This window comes from Eschrichtius robustus, chromosome 11 (genome assembly GCF_028021215.1).
Source record: "Eschrichtius robustus isolate mEscRob2 chromosome 11, mEscRob2.pri, whole genome shotgun sequence".
Classification (NCBI taxonomy): domain Eukaryota; kingdom Metazoa; phylum Chordata; class Mammalia; order Artiodactyla; family Eschrichtiidae; genus Eschrichtius; species Eschrichtius robustus.
Window position 1 is genome coordinate 11647980 of NC_090834.1, and position 26486 is coordinate 11674465.

Below are 26486 nucleotides of genomic sequence, written 5' to 3' on the forward strand. Positions count from 1 at the left end.
GTAATTCACATGGTGACCAACAGACATGAAGTATCACAGTTTTTCCCTCGAAAACTTAAAATATCCCATGGTGTCCCTGTGCGTTCACTATGGCACCCCAAGGCATCTTGATGCAGAGTTTGGGAACTGTAAGAGTAGAACTACAGTTAAAAGTGTGTATTAACAATCCAAACAAGAGCAAAGCATCTATACCTCACAATTGATTTTCTCTCCATATCCCGTGAAGGCTGGGGCCTGAAGGAACTCCCAGGTCCCCCCTTTGTCAAAGGTGATGACTGATCTCATGTTCTCTTCATTCATGGAACCATTAATCAGAGTAGCAATGTAGACTCCCTGTAACCCCTCCACGCGGTGGAAGTCAGCAAATGGTTCATTTGCAAAATACCTACATTAAGAGAAAATAAACAGCTGTGAGCATGAATTCATCATTTGCTTGGCATGTTCTTATTTTAAATAACATAAAATTTAACCATTTTAAAGTACACAATTCAGTGGCATTAAGTACCTTCCCAATGTTATGCAACCATCATCACTATGTAGTCCCAGAATATTTTCATCTTCCCAAAGGGAATCCCTGTACCCACTGGCAGTCATGCCCCACTTTCCCTTTCCATCCCAGATGCTGGCAACCACTGATCAGTTTTCTGTCTCTATGGATTTGCCTCTTCTGGATATTTCATATAAATGGAATTATACAATTTGTGGCCTCTTGTATCTGGTTACTTTCTCTTAGCATAATGTTTTCAAGGTCCATCCATGTTGTATCCGTACTTCATCCCTTCTTACGGCTGAATAATCTGCCCTTTTTAAAAAGTGATGTTTTGTAATTTTGAAGGCCAAGATGCTCATCTGACCTATCCCTCCTCACGTGGGGTTCAGAATGATGAATACAACACGGAAAAGTTGATGTCAGAGTCACATTTATTTCTCCACTAATGAAATTGACCCCAAATCCTCTAGTGAGCCCTGACAAACAGGAAACGTTAAACCAAACTCACCAGGTACTAATTATAGTGCTGGCCTATTCACAATAGCCAAGACATGGAAACAACCAAAATGTCCATCAACAGAGGAATGGATAAAGAAGACATGGTACGCATATACAATGGAATACTACTCAGCCATAAAAAATGAAATAATGCCATTTGCAGCAACATGGATGGACCTAGAGATTATCATACTAAGTGAAATAAGTCAGAAAGAGAATGACAAATACCATATGATATTACTTACATGTGGAATCTAAAATCTGACACAAAGGAACCTATCTATGAAACAGAAACAGACTCACAGACATAGAGAAGAGACTTATGGTTGCCAAGGGAGAGGGGGTGGTGGGAGAGGGAAGGATTGAGAGTTTAGGGTTAGCGGATGCAAACTATTATATATAGAATGGATAAACAAGAAGGTCCTACTGTATGGCACAGGGAACTATATTTGACATACTATGATAAACCATAATGGAACTGAATATAAAAAAGAATGTATATACATGTATAACTGAATCACTTTGCTGTACAGCAGAAATTAATACATTGTAAATCAATTATTCTGCAATGTAAAAAATTATAGTGTTGAGGCTTACAATCTAACCCAATCTATAGGAATATAGCTAAGGGCTTACACAGCCACTGTCCAGATACTTAACGACTAATTAGCCAAAACCCTGATCAAACAGAAGCCGATAGGATTTGCCAGGGAGCAAAGCAGAACCCCTTTCCCAAAGGCGTGGTATATATAACAAGGATGGCTCTGGAAACCTTGAGGTTGTGCTTATTGATAGTGAAGCAGAGAAGAAGACCCTCCCTGGCCTTAACTGCTAGCGCAGATACTGTAATTTCCCTGGGAAGAAGTTTTGTTCTAACATGGTACACACGTTACAAACAGATCTCTCAGAAAGGGTAGCCACGGTTCACACGTGGCTTGTAGAACTGGAAGCGGGTCCTTCATTTGGAGGGTTCTGAGCCACTGGGCTTTGTAAAAAAGCACAGAACTGTGCCTTCGCCTCTCGTTTTCAGGAGCCCCGTTTCTCCCCCTGGTCTCTCTCCTGGTGTTTTACTGTGTTTCCATCCAAGCAGAAGCCTGTCCTCTGTACGTCCCACGCTCCTCCAGGCCCCAGCCCACCCTGTCATCTCCCACTCTGATGCCCTGCACCCTACAACTACCTGACTCACCCAAGCATCTCCCCCGGAGAGTCCGTTTTCTTCCGTTCTCTCTCCCTGGCTCTCACCACTTGCTCTTCCCCTCGCCAGGCAGCTCAGCAGGTCCCCCACGACCACCCTCAGCCCAAACCCAGCACACATCCTCCTCAAGATGCCCTGTGGGCCCACCACGTCTGTCCCTCCATCTAGACGCTGCCTCCACCTGGCACCTCTCACAAGGTCAGGGTCACCCCTGGTGAGAATTCCTTCTCCCGGTCTCTAAGTAAAGAGATCCAGGTCCTCGGCACCACACTTTCCCAATGAGCTCAAAGAATAGCTCGTTTGGTTTGGTGTGGCTTTCTTTTTTTTAAGTTAAGCCAGCCTGCCCACATAATCTGCTCCTTCACCCTTGTCCCATGTCATCGTGCTGAGATGGAGACGCAGCTGACAAAGGTCATTCAAGTGAGTACATCTGAACATCTCCAGTCCCGAGATAAAATCTGAAGAAAAAAAATAAGAAGGCCAAGGAGGATGTCAGTCTATGAATCTTGACGTAAATCTATTTTCATTTTCCTAACTAGACCGAGTGGTCAGGCAGGGCAGGGAGTCGGAGGGGGGGAACGTTTGTAACTGCATAAAGGGCCATCTGTCTGTGCGCAGTGGCCGTATGGCCACGTCACTGAGGCTCCCACTTCCCGGGGAGCCGCTCTCTGCAGCTTCGGGCTCCTGCTCTGCCCTGCCATCTCCATCCTGAAGAGCTGACAAATGCAGAAGTCAAGGAAACCTTGGCCAAGCCGTGACTTATCAGCCCCATAGCTGGAGGCTCTCAAAGGTGACAAAGAGTCGGCAAAAGGCCAGAGAGAGAGTGGTTCATGACTTTAGTTATAAAAAAGTAAGGCCACTATGACTCACCCATACAGAGAAATGAAGTATTGATTGACACGTGTTCCATGTGGATAAACCCTGAAAACATTACACAAAGTGAAGCAGACACAAAGGCAGACACAAAGGTCAGGTGTTATGGCATGATTCCATTTATATGAAATAGCCAGAACAGGCAACTCCGCAGAGACAGAAAGTAGCCTGGGGGCTGCCAGGGGCTGGAGGAGGGGAAAGTGGAGAGAAACTGCTGAACGGGTAAGGGGTTTTCTTTGGGGGAAATACAAATGTCAATGTTTGGGAATTAGATAAAGCTGGTGGTTGCACATCACTGTGAATGTGTTATATGCCACTGAGTTGTTTACTTTAATAAAATGGTTAAGATAACATCATGAGAATTTCACTTCAATTAAAAAAAAAAAAGCCACAGGAGCCAGCCGGAAGGGGCAGTGACTGACCACACCAGAACAACCTGAGGATGAATCACGGCAGGAATGGTTTATAACACAGTATAAGACACTGAATAATAAATAACCTGTGTGTGGGGGGGGGTGGAAACCAGAATAAATAAATAACCTGTGAGTCTACACTGGAGAAAAAAAAAGTAAGGAGTAAAAGATGACAGCACCTCCAAAGGAGAAGAAACAGGGTGAGAAAAGCATATCAGAGACCACACAGAAAGTTCTCTGCTTGGATATCTAATAGGCATCTCCAAACCAGAACTCTTGATCTTCTCCCCACACCTGCACCTCGCCCAGCCCTCTCCATCAGTCTGAAACCATCACTGTACCAGCTACCCCGGCCAAGCGGTGGTGGGTCCCTGACTCCTCCTTTTCTCATACGTCATGTCCAATCCATCAGCAAATGGTCAGAATTTGACCATTTCCAGCATCTCCACTGCTACCGCCCCGGGGTCCAGCCAACCTCCATCTCCACTGGCCTGGATTCCGGCAGTGCTCTCACAGCTGGGGTTCCCCCCCAGACACATCAAAGTCCGCTTTCACTCATGTCCCCACCAGACACATGAAAGTCTGCTGTCTAACTTCCACACAGCATCCAGGATGGCTTCTTTAAAAGATAAGTCACATGAGCGTTCACTGAAAGTTATTTATTAACACTACCCATTTATGGTTTATGCACTTTTCTTTACATAATGCAATTCACAGTTTTTAAAATGGTGTCCAAAAATGTAACAGGTTAAATCAAATAACGTCCAGCTTCTGGTCAAAACCCTCCATCGTGCTTAGAAGAAAAAATAGGGAATTCACTGGTGGTCCAGTGGTTAGGACACCGCACAAAAAAGAAAAAAAGAAGAAAAGGAGAAAAAGATAAAGTTCTTTCTACGCCCTTGAGGGCTCTACACAACCTGAACCCTGTGCTCTTGGTTCCTGTGTCTTGGGGATGTTCTCTCCCCTCCACCAGCTGTTTGATCCACCCTGGCCTCCTCACTGCTCCTAAAATAAACCAACAAAGTCCCACCTCGGAACCCCTGTGCCTCCTGTTCCCTCCGCCTGCCATGCTCTTCCCCAGGGTACGTGCCCGGCTCCCTCCCTCGTGTAATTCAGGCACCTGCTGGAATGTCACCCTCCTGAAACAGCCTTCCACGACCAGCCAATATAAAGTAACACCCTCGTAACCCTCTGTCCTCTTATCTCACTTTATTTTTTTTCTCAGCACTCACCATTATCAGCAGATCACATATTTGTTTATATTCTGTCTTCCCCCAGTTAGAACAAAAGCTCCATAGAATGGGGGCCTCGTCCTGAGTTTTCCTTGCTGGATACAATATTTCATGGCTGTACACGCAACATCACCAGGCACCAAGCAGCAGCATACCTGCTGAATGAACTGATGACTGAATGAACTGGCAACATGAAGGGGGACGGCGGGCAGCAAGGACGTGCCCTCTGACCTGCTGGTCACGGCCTTTGGGCCAGACCTCACTGCAGACCAGTCAGTCAGGTCCACCGGATGGCTCTCCCCAAGAGCAGAGAGTAAACGTAATCACAGTCAGACACACACAAGTCTGGTTTGTCACACGATAAGTGAGAATAAATGGCCTTGTGGCACTGATGGATCACAGTGCCACCCACAGATTCGTGGCATCCACCCCTCCCAAACCCCGGACTCCTCCACGACCCAGAGAACACCCGTTACTGCAGGACCACTCCAGGCATGTGATTTGCTGACAAAGGATCAGTGATGTTGGTGTCTCTCCACAGACACCACAGAACAATACCTTGCAATTACTGAAAAAAAGAGTAATGATGTCAATTAACCAGAGTCACACAGAAGCAGGGCCTTGCGGCCACTTATACCAGCTGGTCCGCAGCGGATGATATTTTGCAAGTGCTCTTTCCCACTGGCTCTGACACCACAAAACCAGGTAACTGAACGAAGGGAACCCAAAGGAGTGGCTGACACTGTGGCGGTGACCCTAAGTGCCACCCAGGCAGCGGTGCTCAGCCTGTGCTTCACACAAACGTCACCTGGGGAGCTTTTTAAAATCCTCACACGCCCATCACACCCCAAACCAGATAAAATATAATTTCTAAGAAGGTGAGCCAGGCATAGTCGGAGTTCCTGAAACCTCCTTGCCGAGGTGAATCCAAATGTGCAGCTAATGTTGAAAACCACCCAACTAGAGGTCGTGCGGGGGGCGGGTAAGAATGCAGGGAGGGCCTCCCGGTCTCCTTACCTCACCAAGGTGTCACTGCCTGCCCCTGCTGGGCTGTAATAGAGCACGTTCTCCAAGGACAGCGAGAACTTCAGCCCCTCTGCCTCCGAGATGTACAGGTCGGTGCGGTTGTTACTGTGACTGACACACACGAACACCTGGTCCTCGGACGCGTCCGCGATGTAATATTCCTTCGGCGTCAGAAGTCAAAAAAGACACAAGTCAAAAAAAACCACACAGGCCCTGTGGACTGTCCCAGTGCACACTAAAAGCAATGACTTCCAAATGTCCCAGTGAGGAGTGTGGGCTCGGAGCCCACGGAAAGCCTCCCCATGTCGGGAAAGAAGCTTGGCCGACTCTCTCTTTGGAGACCCTGAGGCTGCCTTACGGCCGGAGCAAACCTCTTCTTGGCAGGTGGGACACAGAATAAGAATGGGCCCTGAACTCCAAAAATGACCCAGAAATCGCTTTTAGTTAAGAATGTCTCCCTATCGTTAGTACAAAGTACAATATGGATTAAGGTGCATTTCCTTCCCTGTCATTTTCTCTAAGGTGACTACAGGAAGTCAGAACCCAGAGAAAGCAAAGAACCGACAAGCGTGTTCTCCGTCACATCCTCCTCTTAGCTACTAACCTTCCATCACACCAACGCCTGGCATCAAGGCCTCCAAATGCCACCTCCTCCCCGCGGTCACTTCTCTGATGACCCAGCCCACACTGACTTTCCCTATCGCTCTCTATGTTCTAACACGTACTGCATAGTCAAGCCTTTGACTGTACGTGGCTTCTTCCTCTGCTCTGCTCCCAGGCTCTCCAACCCATCTGTTTCTAAAAGGGTGAGACTCAAATCCTATCCCCTTTTGGAACCTCACCATCTGCGAGCAACACAGCAGGTACTTAATAAATAACTACTGCTGTCACTGACCTCCCATTCCTTCAGCACTAGCACACTGAGACCATTGACTCTGGTTCCAAACCTCTCTGCCAATCCTTCCCCACTTAAAGCAAATTAAGGCTCCCATTCAGCTCCACTTCAAAAAAGTGAAGAGGGAGAAAACAAACCAAAATGCCCAAAGCATAATGGTTCTCTCTCTCTCTCGAGACCAATCTAGAAAGTGACTTCAGGGAGCCTCCATCAGGTATCCACCCCCCATCACCCTCCCTCTAACCTCTGCATGAGGACAACAGCACTCCTCCCCACCCCGGCGTGGACCCCACTCACATTAATAGGATATCTTGTGACAAACTGGGCTGCTCGCATGGGCTTGCGGCCAAAGGAGACCCAGAGCTGGACAGAGGATGGCTGCAGACCGCCGAAGAGATGCTGCCAAGGAAGAGGAAAAAAAATCAACTGTACTACGTGATCGCCACTCAGGATGAGCGAAGAAGGAAACAGAAAAGTCAGACCCCTCTGATCCAACTAAAAACACAAAATAGAGAGTGTGACCGCAAATGCACATTTTTGCAACGTTTGCTGTCACTGGGCAGCTTGGGCTCTACCACTTTATCCTAGATACCTGGTCTGCAATAAATATTAGATACTCCAGATACCATATGAAGAGGAAGAACAATGGTATGATGGGAGCACTTGAGCTTGGGGAGGGGGGCGGTGGCTGCCAAAACTTAAGCAGAGAGCGAAAAGGGAGAGAATTGTCTGATGGAGAGACAGACGGGGCGGAGGAGCCTATAGCCCCCAAACCACCACAGGGTGAGGTCAGTCACAAACCTGATACGCATAAAAACATACCCTCTTCCTCCTTCTACTCTTATTTGCAGATCGCTAGGATCCCCAAGTCACAGGGCTTTAATTTGTACCAAGAGTTGAAGGGGATTTTCATTGATTCTATTTTTCAATCTTTTAAGACTTCTTAATGATTAAGGTCTTTTGCTAGAATATGCTTTCTTTGGTAGCATACACAGTACTCCACATGATGCACTCACTCCACATGATGCTGACCACATCACGTTGCATTTTAGAGATATTAAACCACCGCTGGGAGCTTGAAAATGTATATAAAAGCACTAGATTCGGAGCTAGCTCTAAATTTCTCTAGGTCCTAGTTTATTCATCTATAAAATGAGAAGCTGATTTGAATCGGGACTTTGGGTATGGGTTTAAGTGGTCCGGGAACCCCAGAAATATATATGCCAATTTTCTGTGTAGATGTACTCACTCGTTTTGCTAGGGAGAACGCCTCACCAGGTTCTCAAAAGGGTCAATGATTCAAAAAAGGATAAGAAACACTGTAAAGGCTCTATGTGGCTTTTTCCAGCTCTACAAGTCTGTGACCGGGAACTGAAGGCAAATGCTGCACATCTACGAAAACAGTCAGGGAGGCCCATCCTCATGTGGACATCCTCGCAAGCATGACTATCACCCAACTGATTAGAATGTCGGGATCCCCAGCCAGAAGGCTTCACTTATCCTTGGCTATGTTGCTACTGTTTATTATAGATTTTAAATTCTTATAGAGTATGGAAGATGCCAATTTCTCTTAACTGTAATACAACAACTACTAATACATATGCTCATGTATGTCCAATAAATACTGTGAAGAGCAAGCTGATGAACATGAAGTTATTTTCTATTCATTTGAGCAGCAGAATGTGTGTGTGTGTACACACACACACACACACACATTTTTTTTTCAAGCCACCACTGAACACTGGTTAAAAGTAGTCTGTTTTAAAGAAGCCAGGTAGAGAAGTATAGAAGACTGCCTTTTCAAAATGGCACCCTGAAAACCACATAATAGCTTGTCCTCAGTATGGGGCTGTAGAAATGATGGATTGATTAAAAACACAAAATGTATCACCTGAATGAGAGAAGAGTTCCCAGCAAAACTGCTATGTATAAATTCCAAAAGCCCACCTTAAGTCAATAAAGTTTTATAACTATGTATAAAGGTCAGATGATTTAAGTCACCCTATATAAATTCTTATGAATATATATAAATACACAGATATCAGTGAAACACATATTTTTTATGCTTTATGTTTTGTCACTACTTCCTACTGCAGTTATACCTGAGAAGGGAGCCACTTTTCTCACTGACATTCAGGCGCATCATTAGTTAAATGTTCTTAATGATGGCTGCTGGGAGGCTTGAGAATTGAGAATGGATAGCAAGGCATAAATGCAAAAATCACAGAATACTAAGGTCATGAAAAACCTCTAAACACATCCATCCCACTTCCTTCCGAGAGAATTATTCCTAAATCTGGATAATCAGGTTCATTCCTAAAGCATTTGTAGACGAGTTATTGTGATATTTTACTACCACCAAGAAAAGTATTAACAATGAAACTATGACACACTATTGATTGTAAGATGTACTTCTTAATAAACCATGGGTTTTTGTTGATGTTGGGTTTTCCTTTACCATTATTATAAAAGTAAAACATACTCATGAAAAACATCTCACAATACAGACAGGTATAAGGTAAAATGCAGAAGATCTGTTTCCGCTCTGCTCCCGAGTGCTCGCTGGTAACAGGCTCTGGGCCATTCCTTCAGAAATGTTCTGTGCAATCACCTATGGGCATATTCAGAGAGTGACAGACACTGCTACACTTACCCCAACATCCATTAATCCCTTTCATCCTTGGCAAAAGGACCCTGATGGCCACCTGAGTAAAAGACTAAGGCTCTCTTCCTTTTGTACAACTCTGTGTGGTCATGCGACTGAGTACCAGTCAATGAGATGTAAACAGACTATTGTGTTGGGTTTCAAGGAAAGCTGCTTAAAGAGACTGAATCAGCTAGGAGGGGTCCTATTTTGACCCTTCTGTCTGTCCTTAATTCTTCTTAACTCCAATAGACTCGAAGGCTAGTACAAGTGTCGTGGACCATGAGGGAACTTTGAGAATGGAAATCATTTGTTTGGATGGTAGAACAACAAGATAGAGGCCTGCGACCCCAGTAACACCAGGGCACCAACATGCCAGCCCTAGATTGCCTACCTCCGGCAGCACTGATGAGGGAAAAATAAACCTCCGTCTTGGCTAAGCTGCTTTTATTTCTAGTCTGCTAGCCAAACACAGTGCCAAACTGTACATCCAAATTTCTTTTTCACATACAAATTAGATCATGATAGAAATACTGTTCTGCAACTCAATTTTTTTCATGAACAGAGTACTGTTCTACCGTTAAACTTTTTCCATCAACAGTGTATCTTAGACATCTTTGATTTAACAGCTATTAATGGCCATTTAGGTTATTTCCAGAAGCACTCTTCAATGAACGTACTTGTATGTATTACCTTTTTCACAGCTACACAAGAATATTCGTAGGATGCATTCTTAGAACTCCTAGGTCAAATTTTCCATTTTTGATCTATAGTATAAATGGCCTTCCTGAAAGGCTATTCCATTAATACATCAACCAGCACACATACCTTCACCTAAGACTTGGAATTATTTAAATGTTTTAATTTACACCAATATTATAGGGTCTGAGAATTTATAAGATTTTTTTTCCATTTGGTATTTTCAGTTCTGATAAGTAAAAAATAAATTAATATAAGATTCTGAATAATCTGAATTTCAGAGAGTGAGTGTACATTTATGCTTGAGATTCTGTCAATAGCAAAAAGAAATGGGAGGGCAGGAGAAAAGAGCAGAAAGGAACTAAATAAATGACATATTCTTGCCAAGTGAAGGTCAAAGGATGTCACAATGAACATTCAACTGAAAGTTTCACAGAGAAAATTGGTGGGAGAAATGAGGGACCCAAGGCACGTGGTGGACAAAGACATTGGTTCAGAAGCACCTGGGCTGTAAGATTCCCTGCCACCTTCTCCTTCAAAGCAGTAACAAAGTTTCAGCTAAATATCATTCACATTCATGTTGTTTATACCCAATTTATGGATAAAATGATATATCTGGATTTGCTTTAAAACAGTCCAGGAAAAAAATAAGTAGTGCGTAGACAGCTGAAAAGAGATTAGCAAACGTAGATACTATTGAGACTTAATGAAGGCACAAGGGGAGGTCATATCAGTACAAACTATTCTTTTATGTAGATGTGAAAATGTCCATAATAAAAAGTTTGCAAAGTTAATATTAATTGAAAGCACTTCTGGAACGGCGAAGTAAGGAACTCTAAAAACCCACTCATCTGTGAAAACAACAACACTGACAAAAATTCTCAAAATCAACTTTTTCAGAATCCTGAAAATGAAATAAAAGCTTGCAAAAACTCAAGGAGCATTTATTCAAGACAACGACTGAAGCCCGGCAAGAATAGCTAACTTGGTGATGTTTTAACTTGTTCTAATCCCATCCCTTTTCTCTCTAGCTCTGTGGTAGCCTGGGAAACCCACAGCTTCACAGCTACAACAGCTGTGAAAACCAGCAGCCCAGCAGCCACTGCAGAGGACAGAACAGGTTTGGAGCTTCTCAAATGCCCCACAGCCAGAGGACTGTCAGATCTGATCTGCCTGGTGACTCGCTTGAAAGCTGCATTCTCAGGTCTTCTCTTTATATAACATGACTCAGCTCGCTGTACACACAGACCTGTAGCCAGGGCATTTACGGGGAACAGTGACAAGTGGCAAATGTTTTAACACCACAGCTGCTGGAGAAACATTATCACTTGGAACTGCAAAAGGTGAACTAAAAAGCGTAAAAGGAAAAACTGGGGAAGAAGATGTCCGTAAGAAGCTTTGATAAGCTCTGAAATATTCCAAGACATTTACAAGGTCACACACAAAAGGGCCGTGCTATGCTCAGGAAAGAACTGAACGGGCCTAATCTCTCACATCCAGCTAACATCCTTGAGTCTCTACACAAACAAGAAGCAGAGGCGAAGGCAGGGGTGTAGAAGGCATGCCACCAACACACACTCAGAGGCCCTCAGCAAAGGCTGCCGGACAAATGGCTCAAAGTACTTAAGGAAATCGCTGTTCGGTCATTAGCTGACCACTAATGGTCAGAACTTTACTAGCCATACCCAACGAGGGATGCAGACTTTATAAAATGAATGCAGGAAACTCACAAAACAAAGGCAACAATAATACCAACAAAAGGCAACAAAAAGCCCCCCCTGGGAATGGGTTACTCTGATATGAGGAGTTGTCACATTATATCACTTAAAATGTCTGGTTTTCCACCAAAACAATGGCAAGCAAACAGCAACGTATCACCCGTACACACAACACACACACACAACACACACACACACACACACACACACACACACACACACACACACACACACACACACACACACACACACACACACACACACACACACACACACACACACACCCCAGTCCATAGAAACTGTTCCTGAGGAAGGCCAGATATCGGACTTATCGGCCAAGAAATTTAAATCCCCTATCCTAAACACATTCAAAGAACTAAAGGAAATCATGTCTCAAGAATTAAAAAGGAACGTATATGAACACTGTCTCACCAAATAGAAGATATCTATAAAGAAACAGAAATTATTTTTAAAAAAAGAAACAAATAGAAATTCTTGAGTTGAAAAGTACAATAACTCAAAACAACAATTTGCTAGAGGGGTTCAACCAGAGATTTGATCTGGCAGGAGAAAGAAGCAGCGAACGTAAAACTACATTGACCCTGATGATCCCTGTTTCAACATGCATGAAACTTGAAAACACGATACTACGAAAGACAACAGTGACGAAAGGTCGCATATCATATGATTCCCTTTACATAAAATGTCCAGAATAGGCAAATCCATAAGGCAGAAAGTAGATTCCTGGTTGCAAGGGGCTGGAAGGAGAGGGGAGTGGAAAGTATTGCTAATGTGTATGAAGTTTCCTTTGGGGGTGACCACAATGCTCTGGATTTAGATCGTGGTGAGCATTACGTGACCTCGTGAAATAAACCACTGAATTGTGTACTTTACAAGGGTGAATGTTATGCTGTTCAAATTATATCTCAATACTGGTGTTATAAAAAATTAATTTTAAACATATTGGTATTATAGTTTTATTTTTAATCCGTAAAAACGTTTGAGCTTTATTGTTGTATGAGTTATAAGCAGTGAGTGCATATACCTAGGTCTATGTTTGGAGACATTTAAGTGATGTCATAACTAAACTAATTCATCAATAGTCAGACTTTTGGTCAGTTATCCTAAAAGTCACATCCCAGCCGTGGTCAGCTAACCTCCCGTGTAGAAGCCCATAGTTCTGAGGCAATAACTAAGTTTTTCCATTATCTCTATCAGCCTTAGAGACTTTAAATTAGCATAATGACGGTTAGAAATTGGCTTCCAATAGTGAAATTAGTGGTTGGTTGGTCAGAATAGTGAAAGTCCAAATGAGTTCTCTCGGGAAATCTGCAGAATGCAAGGTATCTGAATTAGCCATAATATCCTAAAGATAACACCCTGGCATGAAAAGGGCACAGCAATTTAGGGAGGCCTGTCACCTGAACTCTTGGGGGTTATGCCTCAGATTTATCAAGCTCTTGCATTGGAGGATTCTAGCTGCCCGATGTTGACTGAAAGGCGAACAGAATCCTGCCTCTAAAACAACGGTTGGCAAACTTTTTCTGTGAAGGTCTGTATAGAAATACTTTAGACTTTGTGGGCCATCCTGCCTCTATGCAATGATTCATTTCTGCCACTGTAACATGACAGCAGCAACAGGTGACACAGAGCAAATGAGCATGGCTGTGTTTCAATAAAACTTCATTGACAAAAACAAGTGAAGGACCATGGTTTGCCAAGCCTGCTCTAGAACCCTGTGTCTGCATCACCTGTAAGAACAGAGAGGAGACTCCATCAAGCTCATGCATCAGGTGTTGGCTCACTGCTGCACGTCTGTGCAAGAAATGTCTGAGCCTGGCTTTCAGGAGGGGCTGGGAGGGCAGCTGGAGACCAGCAACCAGCCCTCACCTCCCTCCAACTGTTCGGCAACTACTGTTATCCACCAGGAAGTACCTCGCAGCTGTGTCTCACCAAGTTCACACACTGATGTCGGTCCCTTTGCAGAGGTGCCTCCCTGTTGCGTTAATGGCCCTATGATGTGGACTATGAAGTAAGTGAATTTCATGTCAAAAACCAAGGAATAAAAATTAAACTTGGGTTAAAAAAAATGGAAGGGCATCCGATACAAAGCACATGTGAAGTAAGAGCCAGGTCAGGAGGGCCCCAGAGAGTTAGGAAGACTTGAAAACCAGCCCCAGTCCAGAACCCAGATGGCTGCCCAGACATGTTCCAAAGTACTAACTTGCAAAGAACTGGAATCATCCAGTGCCGGAAAAAAGCAAAAGAGTTAATCGCCCAAAACCAATTTTCTGTCGTTTTACAATTAGTTTCTTGACTTTCCTAATTTGATATGAATCCATTTAACATTAAAGTCACTCAGAACTCCCCAAAACCAGCAACCAGAGTGCTAGGCACACCCCAGATAAGAAGTGACACTTCCAGGCCTCAATACTCCTACTGACAGGGTTATCCAACCAAGACCAATGCTGTTTATCCTTATGGCTTAGGACTCTAGTGTATTAAGGAGAAAAATACCCATTTTATTACCCACTGCCAGTTGTGTTTCTTCTCTCATCAACCTATCCATTGAGAAACGTTCCTTTGATAATATAACTATCATTGAAAGCTTCTGCATATAGAAGGCTTTAGGGAAGAATGTCTCAAATTTTGGAGACTCTTAGGCATCCTAGGGATGCTCAGGGGAAAGAATGCATTTGGGCCCTGCCATCTGCATTTGTAACAAGGGCCCTTGCTGATGTTGCTGCAGGTGACCCTAGGACAACACTTCCAGGAGGTGGCCTAGCTCATCTCACCTGGAGCCTCTAGCTAACACCACTGACCTTGGAATCTGGTGGTCCATCCATGTGCTGAAGGAAGAAGCCAACACAACTACAATTTTGCCACCAATACCATATAAATCAATAAGCCACACACAGAGTTGAGAGCTGACAATAAAAGAATAATTTAATATCCCCCAATCCCATCCCCCCCCCGCAAAGAAAACCCCAGTAGCCTAATCTTCCTAAATTAGGCAGGCAAAGATTCATTCAACTCTACTGTACACCTGCTATGTATCAAGCATTGTGCAAGACACTGGGTACTGCATCAGTGATGATCAAACAGACACGGCCCCTGATCCTACCACTGGCCAGGAATAGCAAAGAAATTACCACCGGCACTCTGCAAATCAGCTATGTCTACAGAACAGACATAGCTGTGATGGCAGAACAGAGGCACAGAAAGCTCCAAATGGGATATAACTTATTCTCAGGAGTGAGATCTAGAAATAATAGGGATAAGGGAATGCACAAGTGCTCTCCACCTCAGACCCTCCCAGCTCAGTCAGAAAAGAAATCTGGGAATCAGTCACTGGGCCTTAAAATTGAGAAATTAAAATCACAAAAAGCGCAGACCCAAGAGACTAAAACAAAAAAGACCTATGAGCACCAGAGGACTGGAGACAAGGTTTTAAACACAACTGGAACTTGGGGTCACCCAACCGGATGTCATAAGGTACCAGTCCTCAGGCCTGACCGCTCACCTCTGCACTCCAGCACATCCCTGCCTGAAGCAACTCAGGATGCTTGTGTCCTTGGGCTGTTCTGTGTGCACGCGTGTGTGTAAGAGAAAGAGACAGACAGGCAAGGCAGGAAGCAAATGATCCAGGGAGTGACTCAAGGCAAACAGCCTGACAGAAGAAAACTTGTCATAGTTTAGTGGTTTTAAAAAACATTTTTCAAGATGTGTAATGGGGAACCCCTCTGGCCTTTAGCCTCTCGCATCTTCTCTTTTGATTCCAACCTCGCTGCCTGCTTTCCCTTTTGGGGAAGTCCTCTCTCCACCCTAGAATCCTACCAAGGGGGTTGACCTGCTTCTGCCTGGCCAGCTACCAACATATAAATAAGTGAGAACCTGGAGGAAAACATGACATCTGATTTTAGTCCCTAAGGTTAACAACGACAGAAAAGAGCAACCGCCCAGGCACCAGATACCTCCGTCAGACCTGAGGTCAAGGAGGCAATGGTCATGTTATGAAAGCAAGCTTACACCCCCCAGCAAGAGCAGCCCAACCTACTCTTGGCCAGGCCTGGTTTTTTCCTTTACCCAAGGGCAGTATGGTTGCAACTTGATACAGCTGCAAGGCAAGTCCTGTTAAATAATCAACTGTGGTTTTAAATGAGCAAGCCCTCCATTTCAGCATGTGGCTCCAACACATAAAATCAAGGAGAAGATTTTCCCAAAGCCTGAGAGTTAAGCTACTTACTGACAGCTGGAAGCTTAAGTACTGCTTTTCTTAGAGCATTAACTCCCACTAGCCAATGACTACACATTCTATTAGCCATGTAAATGAACATGTGTCCAAACCTCCCCAAGAAATCGGCCTGAGCTGCAGGCAAATCAGGTAGTGGGATAAAAGAAAAAAAGCCACTTAGCCCCACCCCTCCTTTCTGTGTTCTTTTCATTGGGATTTCAAAGAAATGTGTGTTGGTCAAGGATGCCTGGACCAGGAAAGGACCAAATTCCTAGCACCCAGAGACACTGAGTGGTTGTCTAAGCTTTTCTGCTCCTTGACCTCCCAGAACCTTCCAGGCCCCTTGGGAGTGTCCAGCTACATCCAGCACCTGCAGTCAAGCTCCCCCAGGCACGTGCATTCCATCCCTGCTTGCATGGACCCTCCGTGCCTGATCACAGAATGCCCACCCTCAGAAAGGACACGCAAAAGCAGTTTACTCCTCGAACTTACCACCACCTTTGTGGCAAACATGTACTTGTCCCGCAGCTGGAAGTCCCTCACTTCCTCCAGGATCACCTCCAGGTTCTCCCGGGATTGGAAGAAGTCTGTACTTCGGAAAACTGTGGAGTAGCCAGAGGGTTCGTGCCGTTCAACGTAGATGGTGTTTGGCTTGTCGTAGGGATCGATTCCCCTGGAAGAAAAAAAAAAAAGCGGTTGTCATCATCTCCACATTGAGTTGTTGGAGGCGTGGAGGTCCTGCCATGCAGACCATCAGTGAGAACTCAGGGTCACCATGGCAGCAGCTACAAGTGATGCTCTCTCTCTGTGCTGCAAACACATCCCTTTGATGGCTCCTTGGCTCAGTAGAGAGGGAAAGGAATTGCCACTTGTCAAGTATTTTCTGCTGGTACTGTTGTTTACAATGCAGCCTGGGTTTCCCTCCAGGCAAGCTCCGGTGGGGCTAGAGGACAGGGAAAAGAAGGAAAAGTGAAAGGCAAGTGTACTGATCCCCTTGACGTCCTTCAGAAACGCAGGGCTCAACTCTCCCTCTGTGCTTCTGTCCACACTACCCCCCTCTGCCTGGATGCCCTCTGCATATACTCTGATCTGCACATCCAAATCCTACTCGTCTTCTGAGATCAAGTGCAAGTCCCCCTCTTCCAGGAAGCCTTCCCCCATGCCCTTCTCCCATCACTAGCAATGCGTCTCAATTCCAAGCCTTTTTTATGAGTTCAAGAAAAGGGAGAAAACTGCCTTAAGTGGATTTTGGAATCAGTCTTCTCACTTTATACAATGGAGCTTCTTACCCACTATATTATACCGTTCACCATAATGTGTCTGTCTGAGCTTCCTAGACAGAATACAGATTCCATCAAAGGCCATGTCTTACATTTCTTTTTATCCTATAGAGTTCCTTGCTGCATTGATCTTTGCTGCATGGATCCATGGACATATTACAGAAGCTCTTCCAAACTGAAAACTGCAAAGTGATTAAATCAAACTACCTCAGAGAAGAATCTCTGCCCTGGTGTGTCCCCAAAGAAGGGCCCTAAGAGCAGCCTGGGAGGACAACTAACCTCCCCGAGGTTTCCTAACATGCACAAGAACACCAAGGCCAGGCGGACCATTCAGCAAGAAGGAAAAACAGTTGGAGAAATCTGGAGGAGAGCTTCACAGTAAGGGTGCAGTGATGACCCAAGGAGAAGCAGAAGGACTCATTAATGATTAATTCATACAAACCATCTTTGTACGGTTCTGTAGACACAATGGCTCTCGGGATAATGAAGGCAATGATAGGAAATTCCTTCCAAGATGCATTGTCAGGAGCAAGTTCCAAGACAGAAGGGACAGGAAGGAAAAGAAAAGAAAGGAGGGAGGAAGGGAGGAAGAAGAAAAGAAGGGAGATAAGAAAGAGAAAAACAAAAGAGCGTCTTTTTGCAAAGGGGGAAGACTTGACTTTGGCCCTACAATCTGGAGTCTTGGTCGGACACTGGAGAAACCAGCCGGTCCCAACGCGAGAAACTAATGTTCACCGTGAGATGTTCTGTGTGCAGAGCAGGGGAGGGGTGGGGAGGACGTGCTCTCTTCTTCTCCACAATTAGAAGTACTGATTAAAGTACTTCCTCTACCCTAGAGGATAGGCAAATTAAAACACACTGGATATTTTTAAAAAGGCAGAGAGGAAGGGACCTTTACCCAGATATTGAAGTGGAGCTCACCTCTACTATTCCTTCGTAACCAAAAGCAGCAGCCAACAGCTAGCAACAGAAAGAGCTGTGAGGGCTTCCCTGGTGGCGCAGTGGTTGAGAATCTGCCTGCCAATGCAGGGGACACGGGTTCGAGCCCTGGTCTGGGAAGATCCCACATGCCGCGGAGCAACTAGGCCCGTGAGCCACAACTACTGAGCCTGCGCGTCTGGAGCCTGTGCTTCGCAACAAGAGAGGCCGCGATAGTGAGAGGCCCGCACACCGCGATGAAGAGTGGCTCCCGCTCGCCGCAACTAGAGAAAGCCCTCTCACAGAAACAAAGACCCAACACAGCCAAAAATAAATAAATAAAAATAAATTAATTAAAAGAAAATAGAATCCAGGCAATAAAGTCTAACCTTAAAAAAAAAAAAAAAAAGAAAGAAAGAGCTGTGACGTTCATCCCAATTCTCTTCCGTAATCCACATCTGAACCTCTCGTTTCTGAGAGCTGCTCCCCCAACAAATTCCTGTACTTGGCAATCGCTAGCCTCCCACTGTCCATGCTCACTGACACTGACTTCCTGTTCTCTTTACCCTCATTTGGAAATTCCAAGCCTTGCTCTGTCTCTGAGCACAGTCATTGGTCCTCACTTGGCCTCACCCACCTCACTTACAGTCTTTCAGGGGTGCTCCACAGGGCATCCTTGAAACCCGCCCCCATGGCTCATCCTCTGTCCTGTCTTGCCAATCTCCAGCTCTGGATAACATAAATCACTGGTTTTCCTCACCCCTGCTGCTCCTAGGCTGCCAAGCATCGTTGAACAAAGTGTGCCTTTATTCTCTGAGAGGTTAGATTACACTCTCACGTATTATGGGGGATCCTAGGAGAAATCCCCCAAATAGCCTGAAATTCCCTGACACCAGACATGTAATTATCTACAATAAGAGAGGCCAGCCCTTTCCCCTAGGATATCTATCTGCATGTCTGCACAGAGACAGAAGGTACAACACACAAATTCCCAAACGTGAAGCTTCTTTATTTAGTAATCCTGCTGGTTTGCCCTGTTAATATATGATTCTCTAAACAGAAAAAAGAGCAATTTGACCCTTCAAAGTTCAAAAAAAGCAAAAAGAAAAAGTTCTAATGGTATTCCCTGGGTAGAGGTTGTACTCGGATGAGAGTGTGGTTTTAATCTCTCTAAGACTCTACAACCTCTGCCCAAGGAAAATAATGAGAGTCAGAAAGAGCTACCCTCTACAAAAAGGAAGTCCACTGGAGCCTGAAGATACTCGGCTGTAAGGCCCCTCTCTGCTCCATCCTTTACTGTCCTTAATTACTAAGGAAGCAATACGAACTCAAAGACATTCCTCTTCAAACAGACGGCTAAAAGACGTACAGACAGGATCTACATCTTGTGGGGCCACTACATTTAATGAGGACTAAAACTACATGTAAAAGTCAAAAAACAAATGACAAACTGGAAAATATAAATATAAATGAACATACACATACAAGCTCTTTCATATCACAAAGGACCAATCTCAAATATATAAAGAGCTCCTGGAAATCAGTAATAAAGAGATGAACAATCTAATAGAAAAAGGGCAAAGGGCAAGAAGAGACATGTCCCCAAAAAAGAAGTAAAAATGACCCTTAGGTTAAAAGATGTTTAAACTCATTCATAATAAGAAAAATGCAAATTAAAACTATACTGAGGGACTTACCTGGTGGCACAGTGTTTGCTCCCAATGCAGGGGGCCCAGGTTTGACCCCTGGTCAGGGAACTAGAGCCCACATACATGCCACAACTAAGAGTTCACATGCCACAACTAAGGAGCCCGCGAGCTGCAACAAAGACCCGGCGCAACCACGTAAGTAAATAAATAAATAAAACAAAATAAAAAACTACAACTATACTGAGATACTAACACATTGGCTGCGGAAAAACGCATAATTCTATGTTGTTGAGAATGAGTGCAAAATTTGACACTTTCTATAGAAAATTTGGCAAAGTTACAATTTCAATGCTTTAGTCACTAGGGATATATCAGTGCAAAACTGAAAAAAGTCCATGCCCTCGTGTAGTTTTATTCTATTGAAGAAAGACAAATAATAAGCATAATAAGAGTATATTAGGATGTGATGAGTGCTGTGCAAAAAAAGAACAGATCAGGCTACAGCAGATTGGGAATGACAGGAATAATTGCAATTTTAATGGGATCCTTAGGATAGGCCCCATCTGGAAGATGTTATTTGAGCAGACTTGAATGAGGTAAAGGAGCAAGCCACAAATATATCTTTAGTAAAAGCATTCTAGGCAGGGAAAATAGCAAGTGCAAAGGCCCTGTGGTAGGAATGTAGCTGGCATTTAATCTGAGAAAAATAATGATGCACATGAAAGGGTTCAAAGCAGAAGAACAACATGATCTGATCTGCTTTTAACAGGATCAATATGGCCATGCTGAGAATCAGTTGTAGAAGGACAAGAGTAGAAGTAGAAAGACCAGTTGGATGATTAATGAGTGACAGCAGTGACTTGGAGTAAAGCAGTAGCTGAGTAGTGGGTCCTGGGTATATACTGAAGGTGGAGCCAAAGGGATTTCCTGATGGACTGAACGTGAAGCATGAAACAAACACGGAATCAGTCATGACTCAGAGTTTTTCACCTGAGCAACTAGAAACTGAAATGGGGAAGATTACGTATGGGTAGAGCTGATCCAGGGTGGTGAACATCAAGAGGTATCAAGTTTGGTAGGTGTGAATGGTTTGACTTTTTCCCACTGACCCACCAAGTCCACTCCTGGGAGTCTGCTCTACACATTCGTCTGCATATGTACAAATTCAAGATTATAAACATCATCCCCATAACAGTAAGAGACCAGAAGTGACTAAGACCAGCAACAACCTCTGAAAGGTTAGCCCTGTTGATTTCACTTTCCTTCTCAAAAACCTACAGTGGCTCCCCACTGCTTTCAGAATTCAGTCCAAATTCCTTTATCAAGCACTGCAGATTCTGATACCAACAACCCTTTCCAAACTTCACCCAATACACTGTCCGAGGATAAGACTCAGGGCTCTCCACCCCAGCACCGCGATGCCTGGTCTCTGCCTTGGGCCGTTCTGTTCCCATCTGGAATTCCCAGCCTGCACACCTCCAAACAGCCACACCCTACCTGGTGTGCGCATCCTGGATCAACAGTAACCGCCTCCGTGGAGCCGCCTATGACCCACCTGGAAGGAGCGTGGCCCTCCTCTGGCTTCTTATGCTATGTCCGTGGGACTTCGTGCTTCTTTCATGATGTATGTTACATGCACAAAATGTCTTTTCTTCTCTCCTAAACTGCAATCTCCTTAATAACTATATCCATCAGTTATTCAACTCTTACACCCTAAAGCATTTGTTTTATATGCAGCAGACATTCAAAAAATATATGTTATGAATGAACAAATGAACGAATTTTAGAGAAAAATCCCCACTTCTGATATGATGCTCTAAAAATGAAGGTCTTTTAGAAATTCTAATACATGCAAGAGCTTCAAGATCCCCCTGGATTCCCTGACGGATTGAAAAATGCAAAAGCTCTGTCACTCCTCTCACAAGTTACCTTCCTTCCTCACCCCCCCAGACCCCTGGGGAGTCTGTAATACCTGCAGCTCTCATTCCTGGGTCTGGAATGTGTCTTTCCTGAACCAGATGCTTCACATTTCAGGGGACGGCAGATTTGCCCTGCATGAAGGAGCTAGAACTGAAGCAAGGGGATTATGTAACTCAAATTTCTCAGATGGCATGACTTACCAAGAAACGGACTTCACATGTTCCTGAATCATGATCCAGGTCTGGCCAAAATCATCTGATTTCCATAGCTGCAAAGACCAAAGCGACAAGCGGTCACGATGCAAGAGGCGTGATGTAAGATCCCTGAATGGCATCACCAGCACACACCCATGGAAACCCCATCCTCAACAATACGTCACCTGTGAAGACAGGTGGGGAGATCACATTACCCAACTCGGTTACCCCACGTGCCAACAAGGGCAGGAAGGGCAGGACAGTTCACCTTTGCATTCCTCTCCATACAGTTACTCAGGTCTCAGTACCTCAGTATTGGAAGGAAGGAAAAACGATTGTGACTCGTCTTCCTTTTATGGATTATCAGAAATTATATTTTACTCAAGACTGACCCTCAAGTGGTGGTGAAAACAAGGATTATACTCAGTACTTCTCGCCTGGGAAACAGCGTCCTTGAAAACCCATAATGGGACACAGTGATGAAAGCTGAATGGAGAGGACTTAGGGAATCCCCTGAATACACAGGGTGTGGCCATGAGTAATTGACTTGCTGATCTTTGCCCCTCAACTCCCAAAGACAAAACCTGAGGGTTCCTGTGGCCCTAGGGACCAGGGAGTAAGAAGCAGGAGACTAAAAACAACAATAATCCACCTACACTGGTAAACAGCCCATACTTGGGTTACTCCCTAAGGCAAGTGAAGATAAACAGGTCATGTTTTGGTTAAACAACCTGCAAAGAAAAAGAATCGTTCCAAGGTTCCTCTGAGCAAAGCCATTTGAATCTCATCATGAACCCAATCCTACAGGGCCAACAGGTTTCACAGGATTATGCCAGATCAATACTCTTGACTTGGCAAGTTTTAATCTTGAGATAGAAACTTACCTGGGCTCTCTCCCCATCTCTCACCTTTCCTTCAAATCCGGGTTAAAGGAAGAAAATGCACACATTTATATTATATTCACACACACACGTGCGCTCATGTGCACACGTGCACACACACACACACACACACACACACACAGGAAGAATATTTAAGTGAATGGTAACTTCAAATAAATGGTAGGCAAGGGCAGTATGTTTAAGGTGGAGGATGGGAAAGGTAGAACAGAAATTCGACAAGAGGTCCCAGCACAGCTCAGATGCCAGCCTTCCCTACCTGGCTCTCTTTGATTTAATTCCAGAGACCCGATTTACCCCCAGGACTAACACAGGTGTCCCTGCAGCAAGAAGGGCCTGATGTGTAACTAACAGGGCCTGCCGGGGCTGGGTGTCGCTCCCTGGCTGGGATGCAGACCCAGGGTGCCAGGGGGATATAGTTTTCCGCCGCCGTGGGAAGTGAAATAGTAGCTACAAAGGCTCGGCCTGAGAGAGGAGGAGGGAGGGGCTGGGGGAGGTCACTCGAAGGACAGGCGATCCACTGGGGCAGAACAGAAACCTCAAGGAGCCCCAGCTGACCGTGTTCCGGAAGCTCTCTTACCTGCTTGTTGGGGTGAGACCTGTCAAAGCCCAGGAGGAGGTTGGAGGCCTTGCTGTGCAGGAGGAGGTCGGCTGCCCGGAATGGGATGGAGAAGCCTTCGATGGTGTTGCAGAAGTCAAACGTGGTCCAGAGGTACTGGGCATAAGCATCTGCAAAGATGTACTGCAGGGAAAGGAGGAGAGCTCAGGGCAGAGCCTGGCCGCGACCCAAACACCCCTTCCCCAACAGAGTTTGAGCGCCCACGCATGCAGAGGCCGGGGGCCGGCACCCTCGCACGTGGCTTTCTTGCCATCTCCCGGCAATGAAGAGACCCCGGTGCACACCACACGAGGCTCGGCGAAGGAAGGGTGCAGACGGGCTGTGCTGAAGCCAGATGGTGCTCTTGTTTACCCAGGTAATGAAGCGAGTCAAGCCTTTCTATTTTTTCTTTCAACTGACTTGGCCTTTCTCACTCCCTGGGGGGTCACCCGGTCACAATCAGAGGGTGGCTCTAGGAAGCCGGGCAGAGAAGGCCTGCTCTCCAGACTGGCTGTACACGGATGGGCCAGCTCACTATCCGTTCATCCTCCGACACACCTTTCCAGGAAGACCCCTGACATCACCCACCCAGGAAGCTTAGCTTCCCCTTCTTGCCCCCGTGCCAGGTGACAGGGCAGCTCCGAGGACCCAGCTGCCACTGGGGCAGGCAGACTCACTCCGGGGCACAGCGGGCAAGCAGGGGCCTCAGCTTATTTTGCTTCCCCACAGGTGAGTGACTCTGAACAAGTCAGGCTGGAGAGTGACTGCCGGCCTGAAGAGTTCTCAAGGGGAAAGGATCAAAGCAGTTCAACTGAACAAATGCGCACCGAATATTCACCCTGGACCAGATGCCGAGGGTGCCCCAGAGAAAGCAGAGGATCCTTCCCCTTAAGCACTTTCCAGTCTAACGTGGGAGAAAGACGCGTCTACAGCCGACTACAAGGCAAGGGGAAATGAGACTAACTGAGAAACCATGGACAGAGTCCTATGAGAGCACAGACTGTAGATCAGTTCCGGTTTGGGAGATCGGATATGACTCCACGGAAGATTTGGGCCTTGAAGGGCAGACAAGACTTCCACAGGGAAGGAACATGCCAAGTCGAGGGCAGTTTGAGTTTGGGAACAAAAGAGGAAGGAAAAAAAATACAGTATGGGTTTGATGGCAGTCTTGGGGCTTGAGGGAAATATCAGGAAAGAAGGCTGGAAAGCCCGGAAGGTGGCAGGCCTTGCGTGCACACAGAGAGCTGGAGGACGTCCCCTGCTCCCAGGAGTACAGGGTGACTCAGAGGATGACTGTGACCCAGAACCAGAGCCGGGGGGACCCAGCGCCACCAAAACTCAGCCACTGACATCCTAGAAATCAATGATGCAAAGGAAATCAGTCCAAGGACGCTTTCCCTAATTGATTCCACCTGCTCCAGACCCAGCTTCAGCTCGGAACCCTTTCAGCACTAACAGCTTCAGCCTGCAGAAACAATTCGCACTTGTCTACACGTTGCTTTCTTACATTCCAGCTCCTTCTCCTTCACGCTCTCTTCCCCACATCCAGTCTGTAAGCTTCCCAGGCGTGTGTTTTATGCGTTCTCTCTCCTCTGTTTCCTCCACAGCATCTAAGGTAAAACCCCAAACTCTGGAGAAGCCTAATTACATCTAACTCTAAAGGCTAGTAAATGGTATGAAAGCAAAAACTAGCGGAACCAAAGGCAAAGTGATAAAAACAATTATGACCCTCAGAGGACCATCAGAATTTGGGGCATAAAAGTGTCCCCTAGAAATAACACAGCCCATCTTCCTGCTCTGAAACCGTCTTGGCTATTGGGGGAGGGAGTGTTCTCTCAGTTTGAGAAGTTTTCTCCAGAAACACCTATCCCATGGCTGCCTGCAGTTTCACATTTGAGGACCTAGAAATCACATGTCCGGCCTCAGAACGTATGATGTTCATGACAGTACCTATGATTTTTCTTTTTTCTTTTTTTTTTTTTTTCCTTTTGGCTGCGCCGCGCAGCATGTGTGTCTTAGTTCCCCGACCAAGGATTGAACCCGTGCCCCCTGCACTGGAAGTGTGGAGCCTTAACTACTGGACCACCAGGGAAGTCCAATTGCTACAATTTTTCAAGAGGCACTTAGTATGCACCAGGCACTGGGCTGAACATTTGCACACCTTGCCTCTTTTTACTCACAGCGTCCCCGCAGCAACTCCAGGCTATGACACTGTCATCTCCTCTCTTACTAACGAGGACACTGATGCTTAGACAGGTCGGCTGCCCAAGGTGACCAGGAAGAGGCAGCATTTGTATCAGCGTCTGGCTGGTTCATCAAACCTTACCTCTCTCCTTCCAACAAAAAGGCAGCCTTTCCTGAATTGAATCCATAGGTCTTAGCCTGGACTGCTGGGCTCAGTGAAGTGCCTCCTCCCCTAATCCAGTCCCCAAGCTTCCCTGGAAGCGCTCCTGCCTTCTGCGACACTGTCGCATCGACGCTCCACGCCCCACCCCTGACCATCTGTCTTTGACTCTCTCTTGCCAGCCCCTCTGTCTTCTTCAGCTCCTTGCCCTCAGGTGACCTTGACTCCTCCATCCTCAGCTGCTATCGTGGTTTGCGGCTCATCCTTCCAAACGCTTCCACCACTGCCCCTCCAGGAGCACGCATTCCAAGACTCTCAAATCTCCACGCCCATCCTGATGTCTTCCCAAGAGGCTAGTTTTCATGACCTTCTTTACCTCCTCAGTCAGCATCTCCACCCAGATGTGCCCAGATATTGCTCTCTGTCCAAAACTGAATTCTTCGCCACCTGCCCCCCAAAACCGACTTCTCCCTCCCCATGTCCCAAGCCCTATCCACGCGACACCTTCCCCAGCCCCATTACTCACCATTAGGGTGTGGTTTCTACTCCACTGCCTTCCCTTACTTTCCATCGGCCACCTACCCTGTTAGGTTTTCCTCTAAAAGGTTTTTCACAATCAGTGCCTTCCTTTTTCTTCCCAGTGCTACTAGCATGGCCCGTGGTCCTACTAGAGACTATGAGGAAATTGGGGTCGGCACTGGGTTTTACTCATCCTCCTGGCTTCTAGGAACAGCAGGGAGTGAGACCCTTAGAGGGTGGATATTAGG

General features: G+C 45.7%; 1 protein-coding gene across 1 annotated transcript in view; it reads right to left on the reverse strand.

The window, feature by feature from the left end:
• SORL1 (sortilin related receptor 1) overlaps positions 1–26486 on the reverse strand; it is a 143478-nt gene that overhangs the window by 103632 nt on the left and 13360 nt on the right. Inside the window, exons 4-9 of the mRNA XM_068556037.1 lie at positions 23358–23519; positions 21885–21952; positions 16410–16590; positions 6920–7021; positions 5719–5888; positions 193–385 (exon numbers count right to left, since the gene is read on the reverse strand). Of these exons, the coding sequence (XP_068412138.1) occupies positions 193–385; positions 5719–5888; positions 6920–7021; positions 16410–16590; positions 21885–21952; positions 23358–23519 (876 nt within the window). The remainder of the gene's footprint in view (positions 1–192; positions 386–5718; positions 5889–6919; positions 7022–16409; positions 16591–21884; positions 21953–23357; positions 23520–26486) is intronic.